General features: G+C 39.5%; 1 protein-coding gene across 2 annotated transcripts; it reads right to left on the bottom strand.

Moving 5' to 3' along the window:
- Positions 1-1,602: 1,602 nt before the first annotated feature.
- Positions 1,603-14,348, bottom strand: KLHL31 (kelch like family member 31). 2 transcript variants are annotated; one of them, XM_064650343.1, is made up of 3 exons: positions 14,030-14,348; positions 10,521-11,694; positions 1,603-8,647 (listed from the first exon to the last, which is right to left on the bottom strand). In XM_064650343.1, exons 2-3 carry the CDS (start codon positions 11,690-11,692, stop codon positions 7,915-7,917), a joined length of 1,905 nt encoding a protein of 634 aa, XP_064506413.1. In that variant the 5' UTR covers positions 11,693-11,694; positions 14,030-14,348; the 3' UTR covers positions 1,603-7,914. The 2 variants fall into 2 exon arrangements, with proteins under 2 accessions (XP_064506413.1, XP_064506411.1); XM_064650341.1 differs by having other exon boundaries at positions 10,521-11,724; positions 14,030-14,345.
- Positions 14,349-16,571: the final 2,223 nt, after the last annotated feature.

The following is a 16,571-nucleotide window of genomic DNA, read 5'->3' as shown; positions in this document are numbered from 1 at the left end:
TTTGTTTCAAAGGGAGTTTTGAAAAAGAAGAATTCAAGCTGCCGCTAACAGCTTAGGGTGTTATTTAGTACTCATATAACACCATAAGAGAGCTCTGCATTGAGTTTTTATACATGATTTACGATCTTCACTTTCATTTTTTTTCAGCTTTGTTAAGATTCCTTTGGAGTCTAAGTGCTTTGCAGTTCACCTGGCCAGCAGTTCATCTGTTTATCCTTCAGAAGAGCTGATCTGTTACTTCTGGCAATGTGGCCAAGGTATCCTTTTACCAGAACTTGTTTGACATCAGCAATGAAGCAAAGAGACCCTGAAATGTCACTGATGGCCACTTTTGCTGCTTCGGTGCATTTGCTATTGTTCCTCTGAGTGTGATCTAATGGAAAGCAAAATATTCTTATTATAGCAAACCATAATTCACTGGCTGAACTTTCAAGTATATGCAATGACCAGGATAACAGCTTCAGAGCAGCAGCTGGGCCAGGAATCTGTTGGCTGCACCATTCTCGCAGCAACATAGGAAATAACTGTTTTTCCCATCTGCTAAATGTCAGTAATTTAAAAAATGTGTTCGTACTGCACTGGGATGAAAGCAAAATATGTTCTTGCAAGAACTTTTCTTGAGCTGAGATATCAACATTTAGGGCACCGGTTTGGGAAGCTGAAAAGAAATGTATTCACATACACATCCCTCAACGGCAGTAAATATTAAATTATGTATTCAAACTGGAACAGCTCTGACAGACGAGACTGAAAAACTTGATGGAGAGATCATGTATCTGAAACATGCAGACCAAGTTCCTGGTGTGAGCCAAAAAGATGAAAGACATATATGTTCCCCAGTCAAAGCTGTATCCTTTTCCCTGTGAAAGAGGGATGGTACTCTTGAGATAACCAAAAATTCATTCTGAAGCCGAGAAGCCTTTTCCTGGTGCTGTCAAACCTCACGCACCATTGTGCACTTTGATTTTAGCGAATGTGAATTTTTCATCTCATCCTCATTGAATTACGCTGCATTTTTCGAATTCTGGCACCAGCCTGTTGGGATCCTCCAGAGGTGCGAATCTTTTCTCCGCATGTTTGCGGACAATGGATGGACATGCCGCAGCACGGCATCACGCCCACGCCGGCAGGGACGCTTCGGCTCCAGCTGCTGCCGCAGGGGACCGTCTTCGGCTGCCCCCACCCCGACCGCCCCGGGGGCCGCCAGCTCCGGCCCTCTGGTGCCCTCCAGTGTCTCCTTCCCGAAACAACTTAGGGGAACAAAGCCCTTAAGGGGAGATCCCGCGTAGAGTGATGCTCCATCGGGATGCTTGAGGATCTGGCGCCGAATTGAAGATGGAATTTAATTTACTGGGCAAGCCGTGTGTCCTTGACTAAAGGCAAGAAGCTGACATTAAGGTAGGCTGAGGAAGGCAAGCTTTGCTACCTTCAGGAAAGCAACAAGGTACGCCTGGTTATCTGAGCAGCTCTTCAGTGTGCTGCTTTATCACAGACATTCCGTGAATAACCATTTGCACCGTGGCATTACTCAGCATAGAATGAGAAATCGTGATTTGTTCTGTGGCCGGTTTCAGTGATAAGAACACAAGCTACAAGCTGCAAGACCTTTAATCTCAATTTATTCTCTTCCTTTAGATAAGTAACTTCAACAAATTTACTGTTTGGCTCAGAATAATCCCATATATAAATAACACCAAAAAAAGCAGTCTGTTCGATTTGTCTGTTTGTAATTAAATTCAGCAGAATTCTGACTCTACTCAGCTATTCTCACATGACTACAGAGTCACAGAGTCACAGAATGGATCAGGTTGGAAGGGACCACAGTGGATCCTCTCGTCCAACCTCCCTGCTTAACCAAGGGCATCCTACAGCATATGGCACAGGATTACATCCAGGCAATTCTGGAATATCTCCAGTGAGGGAGACTCCACAACTTCTCTGGGCAATCTGTTCCACTGCGTGGTCACATGTGGAAATAAAGTTCTTTTTCATATTCAGGTGGAACTTCCTGTGCTATATAGGGATTCTACTTAAAGAATGCACGGTGTCCTTCAAATGAAAAAAATAACATGTTGCCGTAGGCTTGGGTAACATTTACCTTATAAACATTTCACAGAAAGAAGCAGCATATCAATTTATACCCTCTACATATTGGGGTTTAGTTGTTACAATGGACACCATAAATCTATGCAAGACCTATACCTAAATTATGGATAATTTACAGAAAAACAGCTTTTGCTAAGTAAATATTTCACTCATATTATTTCAGTGTTTTTGGAAGGAAAATGATGACATAGTAAGCTCTGAAATATATCTGCAATAAAGATTTCTCAGACCCTTAAGAAACAAGGCAAATATTTTAAGAAAAAAAGGATCCAGATAGTTTCTACTTTAATCTATGTTTGCTTTAGCATTGTCAAGACTTGCTTAAAATATTTTTGCTTTTATATCTTAGTCTAATTTTAAGTTCTGTCTTTCTAGCAGTTTTTACAATACAGACTCATGGCTTGACTCCTCAAAATCACCCCTGAATTTTGAAGCAAAATCATCCCTCTTATTTCCTCAAAATCATCATCACTGAAGGTACCCAAGGCAGCCAGGACCAGTGGACATATTAGCATACACACAGGACAGCCATGCACTTCTGGACTGCTGTGCAGAGACTAAAGGGGCAAATAAATCCCCTTCTCCAGACTTGACTTAACTGCCCACAAGTTGACACCTGGTGCCATTTGAGATGCTCTGCAGCACCTGGGGCATCTGCACAAGGTACATTCAGACAACTGAGTCCTGACCCCCTGACTTGATGCACAGGTGAGCACAGCCACAGGCATGTAGCAGCTTTTCAGGTGCCCTAAGGAGCCCAGCTGCTGCTCCAGATGTGCACGGGTCCTGGTTCATAGCCATCAGGCTCACCCTGCTGCCTTGGCTCACCTGCTGTTAGAAGGTTAGAAGAGGAAAATTGCTGCACAGAAGAAATTGTCTGTTGAAATTCCTGACAGAGAAAGGTCAGCCATCATGGGACTGTGAGGCTGAAGACTAGGCCTAGGAATCACAAGCATCCTTGAAAAGTGCAGCTGGGTACCTAGAAACCAGAGACATCCCAAGGTAGCACCACTAAACAAAAGACCAAGAGACTGCAAGGACAACTTAACATCTGAGAAAATGGAAAACAACATAGAAATATAAAATTGCTCTGGAAAAGTAGAAAACAGAATCATCTATTGGCTATTGGAGATGAAAATCAGAAATTAACATCATCTATTAACCGCTCAAAGTAGGATCTCCTACACATGCTTAAGTCTCGTTGTTATAAAAAGGACTTAATTTTTATCCAAAATGGAGTCTCTTTCTGAGAACTTTCCAGCTGAATCACACATGAAGTGTCCACAAGCACTTGGACTCTCACTGGGGATGCTGGCTGATTCCAGACTCTGTGTCAGGGATCTGTCTGGAAGGGAGACTCTGTCTTTTCTCTTGCTGCTTGCATCTGTGCTCCCCTCTTTTGGGGTTGGTTGGATGTCCCCTCCAGAATCAGTTTGTTCCTCCCTTTTGAGATGGTTTGGCTTCTTCTTAAGTCTGTCTAATTTTCTTCATGTAAATGTAATATATATGAAGTATAGATGCTATTATTGTTGATAAATTTTCTTCACTGGTGATAAGTTATGGTAATTGTAATAGTATATACCTGCTTGGTTGTTGTTATCATTGGTTGTACTACACTGCTTGAAGCTAGTATTGTTTGACACCATACTATTAATTGATACTGTATTATTGATAATAATTTTTAGTAGCTTGACATATATTCATTCATATTGACTTTACTAATCATCATATTAGCTTTATTAACTACCAGTATATTTGCTAGCAGTGATTTTTGTGGTAATCTGTAATAAAGTAGAATATTTTAGAGGACAAAGCCTCTGCATCCTTGTGTATTACAGAATCCTAGGAACGCAGTCATGATCTCTGCACAGCTGCAGGCTGGGTAACCCTTCAGGTTGTGACATCTGCCACATCTACAGAATCACACTTTGAACCAAACCCTTGGTGTCAAAACATGTGGAATGATTTTTGGCATCTCAGATCCTCTCATCTGTGGCTCAACTTATTTGCTCTTCAGAATCTGGACTATTTTTTTCCTTGAAATTTAGATGTTTTTATTTTTTATACTGTTACTCATACAATCCAAATGAAAACATGTTCAGTTACTAATCAGACATCTGATTTATCATCACTTCTTGTTAGGCATTTTGATTACAACAAAAGACTGTGAAATTTATTGTTAAAAAGCAAGTTGTTGTCCTTGTAATGAAATAGAAAAGATAAAAATGGCTCCAGTGTCACACTACACAGCTTATTGTGAAGGTGGTTTGACAGTCCGGGTGTAACAAACATTCCAGTTGGCTGATATGAAAGCAAGGATCAGCCCGGGGCTCAGAAAACAAAGCATATTTCAACTGCAACCAGGCGTTCGTTAGAAATACAGTCTCGCAGTTTCCAACTGATTTTACAATATGAATAATTTGTTTGCACCATGTGTCGCCAGCTTTATTTAAAGCACACAATGAAAAATACCAACATGCTGTTTTCCTCTTAACAACTGCTGCACTACAAATTTTAATTTTTAAGTAGTAACATTCTCACATTACACTTACAGATTTTTTTTCTGTTGAAATATGTTCCCTTGTGTTATCACAGTCCATCTTTAAAGTGTACAGTTAGAAAACCCTTCTGTATAAGCAATATGTCTAGCACTTAACAAACTAGGAAAATGCTTTATACAAATAAGTTAATATTTTTTCTTGTTGACAAAAAAACTGCCAAGGCTGCAACTAGCATAACATCCAGTTTATGTAAGTGTGTGTGTTCCCATTCTACCAACAGAAACTGACTATATATTCCTTATAAGTTTATCGATTGCCTATATTGTTATTGAAAATTTTCATTGAGACAAGTATGTCTTTTGCATGGCAAGACTCATCTGGCATTAACCAAATCTCTCATACCAGCTATATAGAATTGCATCTATTTTCCTTTATTCTTTAGGAAATTCCTGGGAACAGAGTTCTGAGCAGTGTCACACTTGCAAATGAGCACCAGTAACTAATTTTTCACCCTTTTCTTTTCAGCAGGCATTTCAGAATGTGTCCTTTTCTTTATTGTGGCCACCAGCAATGAGATTTTTAAAATCAGAGCTTTTATGTGCTGTTCACACCTGTGCATCTCCTTTGGTGCCCTGTTAGTGACTCAGTTATGGATAAGAAAAGAGAAACTAATAGAGACAACAGATCTTCCTCTTGCAAGGAGGAATCAAAGTATAAATCTGTGCATTACAATGTTTTTGAGTACTTATGCAAAAAGATGAGAAGATTAATTGCAAAACGTCCAAGGAACTATACGAGGACTAACTATTGGCTTTAATCGCATTCTCTGAGTGAATCCAGACTTGGAACAAGATCTCCCAGCTTGGGTAAATGGGTTAAAATGGATTGAAAATTGAGTTCAAATGAGAACTGAAGTTACAGGCAATTGAAAATTGAGCCTTGCTTTTCATTAGAAAAATCTCAGTTATGGAGCCCATCTCAGTCATGCAACATAAGCAAAGCTGCTTATAGAAAGCTATGTGTTGAAGTAGGTGCTTATTTCCAGCACATTTTTCTCAAACATTCTTGAGAATTGCTAACAAAATCTCAGTCTATTGATTGTTATAAGTGGCTTGATCTTCCCGTTTCTACTGACTGGAGCCTCAAGCATCTCCCATCCTGTGTGTTGCAAAAAAATCCTTGGAGCATACATAGGACTTCATTGAGCAACAATTCCCCAGGAAATAATATCCTTATGGGGTAATTGAGTCTCAAAAAAATGTCATGAGCCAGCATGGTAAGTGAATGGTCATGTTGAGGATCAGTCTAATACATTCATGTTGGCTGTCACTAACATTGATGTTTGTCTACTCATGGATTTAGTTCTTGTATTTTAATTTTCCAAATATAAATCCATGAGAATAACTGTATATAGCAGAAGCTCCACTGAATTCAAGAAGGTACGCATGCTCATAAAACTATTTGTGTGACTGTTGGGTTTGCAACTCGAATTACCAAACCCAGCTGCTACTAAGGGAAAACTCCCTCTAAAACCACTATGGTTTGGGAAGAGTTACAATCAGGAGATAAACTAATCTAGGTTTCAGGATAATATAAAGCATGGTCTTACTCAGTCATTTCATTTATCACATACTTTTTCCTGCAAAAACTGCCATTTAAAAAATCTCAACACAAAGCACTTTTTAACACCTCATTTGGTTTTCTTGATGTTAATTTTATCTGCTTCCCTCTTTGACCAGCTAGAAGTTGGCATTTAAGTTTACTGGACTCTTGACTGATCCACATATGATCTTGAAGGTTAACTTTAAGAAGAGATTAAACAATCATGATCTCATCTCAATTAAGAACTAAGCGCAACATCTTCCTTTCAGCACAACTTTACAACAGTAAGTTCCTCCCTCACAACCTTGTAACACACTCTCCCATGCGCCTAAACAATCATGAATAAACAAGAAAACAAACCTTAGCAAACTGCTTCACTCACAGACTGAAGAAAGCTTATTTTTCAGATTTGAATTTGAAGCACAGATGCTGACTATAAAATGCATGGGCATTTTATAAGGAATTCTGAGGATAACGGCTTATATTTTTTTTCCTACTACTACGAGTATATCATTAAAGAAGACCCTTGTAGTGCTTTAACAGTCTACATCTCATACAGTTAGAAGTCCTCTGCTCTACTTAATATTAATGTATACAGTACTTCCTAAACTGTATTTTAAAACTTCTTTTTGGGATATACAATATTTCGAGTTCAACTGACATGTTGTTATTAAACATCAGAAGATTGAAAATGCAGCACTGGACAATGAAAGAACACTGTCCCATAAAACACACCATACAAATAATTTTCACAGTTCTAACAATACAAGATCATACATAAAAATATCACAAATAGCTCAGTACATGGCATGATCAACATAATATTAAGTCCAGCTAATAGTGTCACATATTAAGGGCCAAATTCTGGCTCAATGTGCAGTTGAAGCCCAAACAGATGTTTAGAGAAAATAATATAAAGCCACCCTGAAGTGTTATACTGATAACAATAACATTTCTTAATCTGTGTAAGATTTTTGTCCTAAAGTACATACCTAACTTATGCTACAGAAGGAACACGTGGCCATTGGTATTTGGCTCCTAGGACATGCCTTCGTGGATTTGTTGTGGTGAAGGGCAGTGGAGGCAGAGGACAGTCTTCCTTCTGGGTATGACAGTTTTAGCAAGCATCTTTATCTACTGTTCTGCCAGAATTTGGCCAAGAGTTCAAAATCCTGTACATCTTATTCAGTAGTCCCACTGAAATCAATGGAACCATTTTTGTGAGTAAGATGAAAAGGATTTGGCCCCCAAAGTTTTTAACCCTTTAAGTAGTAGAAATTAGTTTCATTGCACTTAGCCCATCATTCACAAATAACCTTCTACTCAAAACCAAAATGGTTGTCAATGTACAGGAAGTGTTTGCTCACAAATAGGAAAGCATGGAGCAACATCTGACTATTCATAGCACTCTGAGACTGAATTCCTAAAAAAAAAAGAGCCACTTGCATATGACAATTTCATGACAATTTCATCCAATGTGCATCTGAGGCCAGAATAGTTGCTTTTTAAATTTCTAAATACCATCTCTGGATACCTTAGAAAAAGGTGAGTGACTTGCTTCATGAAAACCAGCCAGTTTGCACTGTTAAAATGTTTGCAAAGCCAATTATTTTTTTTCCATATAAGCACAAAAATTCTACTTAAAGGGTTAATTATACTGCTGTGCTGGTAAACATTTTTAACTTATTGCTGGTTAGACCTGTCTTTAAATACTAACTGGGACAGAAGAGACTGAGCTGGCCCTGGACTCTCTTGTCTTTGTGTTGGGCATGGATATTGTACAACAGGATACACCCACAGTGGCCTCAGGCAGCTCATCTTCCTCTGTCCATTCATTGAGATTTGGGTTATAGCACTGAATGCATTTCTTGTACTTTTTCTCTATTTCATTCCAGCCACCCACTAAGTAAATTTTCCCATTAAGGGTGGAGGCACCAGCCGTACTAACTCCGGTTTGAAGTGGTGCCACGTAATTCCATTGCCCTGTGTAAGGACTGTAACACTCCACAGGGAGAACATCAACCCTCTCGGCTCGCCCCCCCAGCTGAGACCCACCCATGACATAGACCCTCTCCAGAAGGGACACTGCACAGTGCCAGCCTCTTGGGGTGCTGAGGCTGGCCTTGTCCTGCCAGCTGTCTTTGCTGGGGTCGTACATGCACACTGAGCGAGAGTAAGCGTTATTGATGTAGCCTCCTGTGACCAGGATCTGACCATCCACCACGGCACTGGCATGGCAGCACCTGGGCACCTCCAGCGGTGCCTTCATCTGCCACTGGTTAGTTGCGGGCACGTAGCATTCGACAGAGGAGAGGCATCCCTCAGAATTGCGACCGCCCACGGCAAAAAGGAGGCCATTGAACACATTCAGGCTAAAATGGGTGCGCCGCTGATTCATGTTTGCCAAGTGAATCCAGCTGTTGAAACGAGGATCGTATCTGAAAGCATTAAAAAGAGGGTAACAGTCTCACATAGTGCTCTGCTAAACTGTACAGGATTTCCATGTCACTGCTGCAAGAGCAAAATTGCTAAAATTTTAGTTAGTTATTTAGCCTATGAAAAGTCAGTGTAATGAAACTGGTATTCTTCGTTAAATTTCCAAATAAATTCAGGTTTTGATTGGAGAAAAATGTGTTTGTGTCATTAAAACCTATTATTTCAATGAAGTAAATCTAATTCTTATGTAACTTGATTTTGTAAAATAATCTCATTAGAATACTGGGAAGAAATACTTTCAAGATACAATAGAAATTTAATTTTTTTTTTTGCAATTTACACCTACAGCAAAGATGTCTAAATTTACTCAAAGAGTATTAAAAAATGTTAGTTGGTGATTTATACTTGCATCTTCTTAGGACTTTCTAAAGGGTGAGTATGCTTTCCTTGCCACTCATATGGAGTAAAGTTTATGTGAAAAGAGCATCTTTGCTTTCTAACACCAGTCCTATCTAAAATAACATTCCTCGTCCTTGATATTTAAGCAATTTTGAAATAGGAAATGTCAAATTATGACTCTTGAAGATGTTGAGTAAGGTACATTAGTAGACCCACACACTTCTCCTGTTGCATGCTAAGGGGATCAGAAAATCACATGAGAAAAAGACTATGGGAAAGTAAGCACTAATTTTTAGCTGTTGTTCAGCATTGTCATCTGCAAGTCCACAGACATACTGATGTGACTTGACATGCTCAAGGTTAATAGCACAACAAGGAGCAGAATCCATTCAGCCATGGATAATGAGGATTCCCCCACCTCCTCCTCACAACCAAGGTGTGCACTGGGCACAGCTCCTTTGAGAATGTGAGGCATAGCTTAAAGGCAGCAGGTCAAGAGAGCAACAGCATTATCTCTTTTATGTGATATATTTTTCTGACTAAGTAGATTACACAATAAAATTGATCTAGAGAAGGTTCCTCATTCATTAACTTTGTATGTTGGTTGATGTCCTCAGGAGAAGTTGACTGTTCCTTCTGGGAGCAGAAAAGGAACCATTGGTAGGACTGTGGCTGTGTATTGCCATTGTATATCCATAGTCTGTTAGTAGACAAAAAGCTGAGTTTTTTTACCTCCAGCCTTTCCTTCGAGCTGCTGTGTGCTGTCAGCTTTCAGGTTGAACTATTTAAAAACTAGTACCACCCATCTGACTATTGCATGTTAGCCTATGTACTCTTCTGACCTTGCTACCAGTGCAGGACCAGTGCAGTCCTACGATGGCTGTAGATCGGAACTGCAATATTTCAGAAGTGAGGTGTTATTTGGAGTACATTGTAGAAGAGAAATACAGCCCTCAAGCAATGGTGCTGTTTCTAAACTCTTGATACTAATAAAAAGCTAAGGGGTATGAAATACAGTGTAAAAGCTGTTGAAAATACAGTAGATGGTGCATAGAAAGTTAAGACTAGAAGTTAACACCTAAAAGGTGTTTTTCAGAACTTTCTGTGAGACATCTAAGGCTTTAAAAATTTGAAAACTCTCACCTTGTCTGATTTGGTGCATTTTAATGGTACCTTAGAACATCCCAGGACTTCTATTTCTGTTCCTATTTACTTCCTCTACTTGGAGTAAGTTTTCTCAGGTTTTCCTCACTTCTGACTGTGCATGCGCAATCATGGTAAAGTTTTTTGCCATAACTCCAGTTGCATTTCTGTTCATTCAGACTTTAATTTAGAATAGCATCTATACCTCCCCCACACTGTCCCCTTTCTCTTTATCCGAGTGGTTCATGATACATGACACAAACCAGCGTAGTCTATCTGCCTACCTCCTGTGGAATAGATACCTCCATCTCTTTTAAATAAATAACCAGTTACCTGCAGAAATTGCTGACTGCATGCTTAGCTTGGTTCCTGGCATCATTCTGGTCTTCCCCACCAGCCACATAAAGAAATCCATCCATCACTGTGACGCACTGATTAAAACTTTTAGCAGGCATTTCACTTAGCTTCTTCCATCCGTTTTCAGGATCTCTGTATAAGATGTCTCTGCTGAGAGACTTCTCTGTTAGAGCAGGGCGTCCCCCTACAGTAACTAAGACTCTGAAACCTCCACGGATCCTTGTTCTTCTGGACTGAAGTGTATTCTGGTGATAGGGAAGCAAGTGATAGTTCATGGCATCCACTAGGAGCTTATGGCAGTCTGCATCTTGCATCATTCTTGGCACAGTTTGTACATAGTTGACAAGGTCTTGGGCTGAGATGGTACCAAAACGGATGTTACTTAAGAGACTGGCAGCAAACTTTACTCTTTTTTGGTCAAATTCCAGCCATTTTATTGCAATCTGGAATGCAACAATTTCAGAAGGCAACTGCAAATCATCATCTGCAAGAAGTTCATTAATCTGATCAAAAGTAAGTTTTAGGAACTGATCAGTTTCTGAAAATTCAATGAAGTTGTCTCTAATAAATTTGTGTGCTGCTTCCTTGGTTGTTTTTAGTCCGTACGTTTCTGCAATATTAGCAATGTACATACAGTTCTCAACACTGATTTCTTGGACTAGAAAATCACAGCACATCTTTACAAGGGTGTGAATCTGTAGATAAATTGCTGTGGAAATAATACTACCTATTGTATAAAGTGAGAGAGTAAGTTTTCCAGAGTAAGCATAGGTGATAACAGTAGCTAGACCCACTGGGGACACATCATTGAGGTCCACTCTTTGAGTGGATGGATCTTTCTTTAAGATGTTGTGGAAGTATTCACTGCTTGAAGCCATCACCACCTTATGAACACTAAAGGATTTGGTTTTGGTACTGATAGTCAAGTCACACAGAAAATTTTCTTGTCTCATTCTACTTAGACCTTCCAAGAGATTTGGGCAATATGATGGGTCTGAAACTTCAGATGAGATGCAGCTGAAACCATTTCCTCCTTCCAAGAGTCCATTCAAGCCATTTAGTTTACTGAGGGGGCCATCTTCCACGATGATAGTAGTTTCATTGACATCTGCTTTGTTCTTTTTCACATTCTTCTTCTTAGGAGCCATGACTGCAATGAAATATCACAGCCAAGAGCTTGCTAAAATTAAATTAAAATGTTTAGAGCTACACCACAGTTGTGAAATTTAATAGCTATGCGATTGTGCAACACATCTAACCTTTGTCAATACATACTAATGCCACAAAACCAAACACACAGGGTAATCTATCTTCCTAAGAACTATTATTCTGTTCTAGATTGCAGTGTGGCTGTTTATTATTAACAATCAATACTTAAATTGTGAAGAATGCATCTACAAGTAATTCAGTAATTTTTTTTTTTTTTAAATAACAGGGCCACAAATTAACATTCAACCTGTTATCATCACGTTCAAAGAGTTAAATTCTCCAAATGAGTTTGCCAGCATGTAAAATTTTGTAAATATGTATTTAAATTAGCCAGGTTCTAGACCTGAATTCATTAGCCAGAAGCACTGGAAAAATATGGGCCCCCAACTTCGTTCATCCTTACTCCAGGGATAGTACAGACTTACAGGTGAGTTCAGAACTGGACTGGGAAATATTAAGACTGGGAGAAATTCTTAAAGACAAAAAAAAAGCAAGATGAGACATAAAGAGAAAGTGGATTTTAGTATGATGTCATATTGATTTTAGATTTAGGATCTGCTCCAAACTGATTCCAGGGTTTTGTAATTTTTGATTTTATAAACTGATGATATTCTATTTTCCATGTCAGACATGCAAATACTTTCTAGACATAGCACACTTTACTTGCTTTTCAGCATCAGTAATTCAAAATCTATAATCCTACTTTTCGGATTTTGTGGAGATTTATGGAGAAGATGTCTAACTTCTATCTGAAAAAAATGTCATGCAAACTTAGTTGGGATGTGTTACTTTAAACAAGTTCTGTATATGTCAAGGTAAGAATCAGTCCCATACAGTGATATTAGAACACATTTATTTAAATAATATGTATCAACTCTAGGCAAGTTCCAGCTCTTACTGAAATGAAGAGCCACATTTTTGTCAAATGCAACGTAAGACAGCCCCAAAGCAGTCATCAAAGGATTTGCTTCAAACGAATATATGTACGTGCAAATATACTCGAAGGAAAGCACTGATCTTCAGTGACACAGTTTAAACAGAACTGCGGAGATCAGCATTCAAACAGATGCAAATATAGCATTTATCTCCAATATATTCACTGATTTTAAAACAATTTACACGTTAATTTTCTTTGTGATCCTTGCAGTCATAAAACCCAGAACATGAAGAAATGCTAATTAATGATAATTAATTACAGTTTTATTGTAGATAATAAACAGACTTCAGTAATATTTCAGTCTAGAATCTCAGCGCATCAATTCTTCCTTAAGCATGTAACAAAATGATAATTTAATTATAGAAAGGAATGGTTGCTGCCTGTGAGCACCAGGAGTTTTTTGCTTCTGCTGCTGGGTGATGACCATGTGCAGAGCAGGCAAGGGAGAAAGCCATGTGTGCCCAAAGTATCAGTGTCAGCCTGTGCTGACGTGAGCTGCGATCCCTGATATGCCAGTGTGCCAGCGCAGGGGTCAGCTGCTGCCCGGCTCCCCCTGCTCCGGCTGCATTCCAGGAGCTGCATCTGTTGAGACCTATCAGAGTCATGTCCCAGAATAGCAACCTCCCAGCAGCTTGCCATTTTAAGACAGGTTCAGTTGAAGGTATAGCTAGTGTTTTAGAATACTTGGTTGTTTAACACAGCTTTTGTTGCAAAAAACCTGCGATGTTGCAAGTGTCGTGTATGTTTGTTCGCATAGAAAAAAAAGGAAAACAAAACTTCTGGATGCTTTTGTATGTTCTACATAGAGTTTTAGCTTTGCGTATTAATAGCTGCAACTTTAAAGCTGGCAAGGGCATATTCTTTTGGCACTCGTATCTTGTTGTTCTAAGTATTTTTAGAGACCCGTAACTTAAAATTTTCAATACATACAGCACTTAATGTTTATTGCCGCACTGCATCATTGCAGAACTCATTTAAATACATGGCATTTTAAGCTCTGTTCAAAAATGCTTACTACCCAAAGTTTTTTCTTGAAAAACACTTTTTCATCACCATAAATTTCATCAGCCAGTAGTGTACAAGCACTAAAAGTGACAGGACATGCAAGCCCAGTGAAACAAATAAAGTGATCCTATAATAAAACCAGGTTACTTAATTTTGAAAACCCTGGGTGATTTGGTTTTCTATTTGCTTTCACTTAATTTATTTTAACTTAAGAACAACTCATGCCAAATATTACTTGGGATCCCAAAACAATGCCTTCAACCAACCAACCTCTCCCCCCCTTAAAATGTTACCCTCTAAATACTATCAAACAGAGGAGTTAAAAACCCCTTACCCTCCTCAGAAAAATGTTGTTCCAGAGCTGTCCAAGAAGCTGTCAGTGAAAATGCGTCTTCCTTGGAAAATGCAAACACAAAAAGTGAGGAATTGTGGTAAAAAAGAGAGAGAAAGGTCAGAGGCCACTTAGTAAGTCCCAGCTTGTGGTTTCCAATGAGATACTTTGCTGTCACAGCGAGCAAAGGAGACTGGAGCCTGCGCTCGAGTGCTCTTTAAAATGACCCCTCCTCTCCATGCCTTGCTCCCTGCCTCTGCCCAGACACAGGAGCTCAGCTTTCCTGGACTGCTTGGCCACTGGAAATCTGGAGTACAAGCCTGGACCCTGCAAATGCACAGGTACAGGGGAAGAAAGGGAAGGGAAGGTGAAGATGGTAGTTCCACAGCAGGCAGTAATTGTCTCACTTAAGTGTAGGGTGAGCCACTGGGTTCCACTACTCAAAGCTGGGAGCCTGGATGAAAGCCAGTATGGTTAGGGAGAGGGACAGGTTTAGATTGGATATAAGGAAGATAGTTTTTATGATGAGGATGGTGAGGCACTGGCACAGGTTGCCTAGAGAAGCTGTGGATGCCCCATCCCTAGAAGTGTTCAAGGCTGCGTTGGATGGGACTTTGAGCAACTTGGTCTGGCAGAAGATGTCAGAGGGTTTGGAGCTAGATAATCTTGGAAGGTCTTTTCAAAAGCCATTATATGATCATATCATTCTATAACCTAAAATAACCACCAGGAAATGCCAAGGAAAACATGGTACTTAAGTTCGACTTTCTTAGGTTTTCTGTGCTTAACTCTGGGCAGATGAAAGGATATCAGCTGATGGGGCTCACAGCCATGTCTTGTTTTGTCCTGTTTCTAGGAGTTAGGTTGCTGCTTCCTAAACAATTGCCTTGGCTTTCAAGGATACTGGCTCACATCCCCTGATATATTTGCAGAGAGATGTGAACTTTGATCTTCTGTCTCTCAACAAGATAACTTGTGGGTTACGCCATACATTGGAATAATTTACCTCTACCTCCTTGGCAGTCAACTTCAGGAATAATAAAAAGCCAAACCTCCACATGTGAGAGATAAAAAGGGTGCAAGTGACTGCATGGGAAGGGAAGGGTATTGGGAGAAGTGGAAGTCAGAGAACAGGAAGACTTTCTCTTGGCTGTACTTTGTATAATACTTAATCTTACAGATTTATTTGGTTGCCTCCAGGCTTGGATGAGCTTTTACAACAACTGCTGCAAAATAACACTTGTCATCTTGAACAAAACGGCATTACTGTGCTGGTGGAATTACAAAACATTACAAGATAAAAATGAAAAAACAGAACAGGGAACAATCAGGTTATTAATTGTCTTCTCACTTAAAAGAGGGGGTACTACATTTTTTGACAATATCTTGAGCCTCTCAAGATGCATACTTTTAGGTATGAGTGAATCTCAGGGAAAAATTTCATTTTTTTCATAGTCAACTGGTCTCTATGAGTGACTAAGGACAATACTATCAATCCATGCAGCAGCAGCAGGTCATGTAGTAATGTTTTAACATTTTAGGGGTAAAAAGTGGAAACATTTCAAGAGATTTGTTCTCAGCCCAATGAACAAGAACAATTGGTATTATTTGCTCCATGTGCGTGATTCAGAATCAACAATAGGGGAAAGTTCTTGTATCAGCAAAGACAGGCCTTAAGGCAATTATAACCATCTTTTCTAATCCATGCACAACCACTTTTCTGGAAATGTAAAGCCTTTTCTTTGAAGTCAGCATGCTCTGGTTTGTTGGTGGAACACAAGCATCACAGCCACGACCATGTGCAGATCTACCTTAGCCAACTAAAGACGTTAATAAAACTCAGGCTTAGCTCTAGATTATGACTGTTCTGTTTGCTCTGAGCAGTTTATGTTTGCTCAGCTAAATACCACATACCCTCAAAGCCCATATTTAGTTCTCTATGATAAATAGTTATGAAAAATATCTTTAGATGCACTAATCTGAAGGTACTGAGTAATCACACCAGTAATGCCTTTAGGAAGGGTGAAGCTCCTTATGCAGACTGGAGATAACTGTGAAAGCAGATCGAATTTCAGTGGGCACTGCAGTTTTTTCAAAAAAGAAATAGAAATGTGTTTTGTGTTTTCTTTTTAAGCTGCTAAATAAATGTACAAACTACTACTGCTTAGAAACAAATGCACAGGGCTTGATTTCACAGAAGGTGAAATGAAGTGTTCAGTAAGACATCCACGCCCAGTGGGTCACTCAGACCTCCCCCGTACTCAATCACTTGCTCCCACTTCATTGCCTAATTTTGCCCTGCCAAGACTATTGCATTGATTTCCCCCCTGAAACTCTCACCTGGCTCTTCTCTTCAGCTTGTCCAAAGCCTGTTTCTCTTTCTGGTTTCAGTCTTTCCTTGGAAACTCACTAAGCACTGGCAGTAGGGCATGGAGAGGACCTTAGGGATGAGAAGAGAGTTTGCAAGCCTTGGAGCAGATGGCACAACACAGCTTCTGAGCATGTATTGTCAGAGCAATTTTCGGAGCTTTATTTGTGTGTATGG

This window comes from Pseudopipra pipra, chromosome 3 (assembly GCF_036250125.1).
Source record: "Pseudopipra pipra isolate bDixPip1 chromosome 3, bDixPip1.hap1, whole genome shotgun sequence".
Classification (NCBI taxonomy): Eukaryota; Metazoa; Chordata; class Aves; order Passeriformes; family Pipridae; genus Pseudopipra; species Pseudopipra pipra.
Note: the sequence above shows the minus strand (reverse complement) of the source record. Positions and strands in the feature narration are given on the sequence as shown.

Bases quoted from the DNA above. Each gene is read 5' to 3' on its own strand.
- KLHL31 (XM_064650343.1), bottom strand. From the start codon at position 11,692: ATGGCTCCTAAGAAGAAGAATGTGAAAAAGAACAAAGCAGATGTCAAT. The intron at 8,648-10,520 runs GTAACTGGTTAT...TAATGCTTTCAG, and splicing joins GCAGTCAGCAATTTCTGCAG to ATACGATCCTCGTTTCAACA.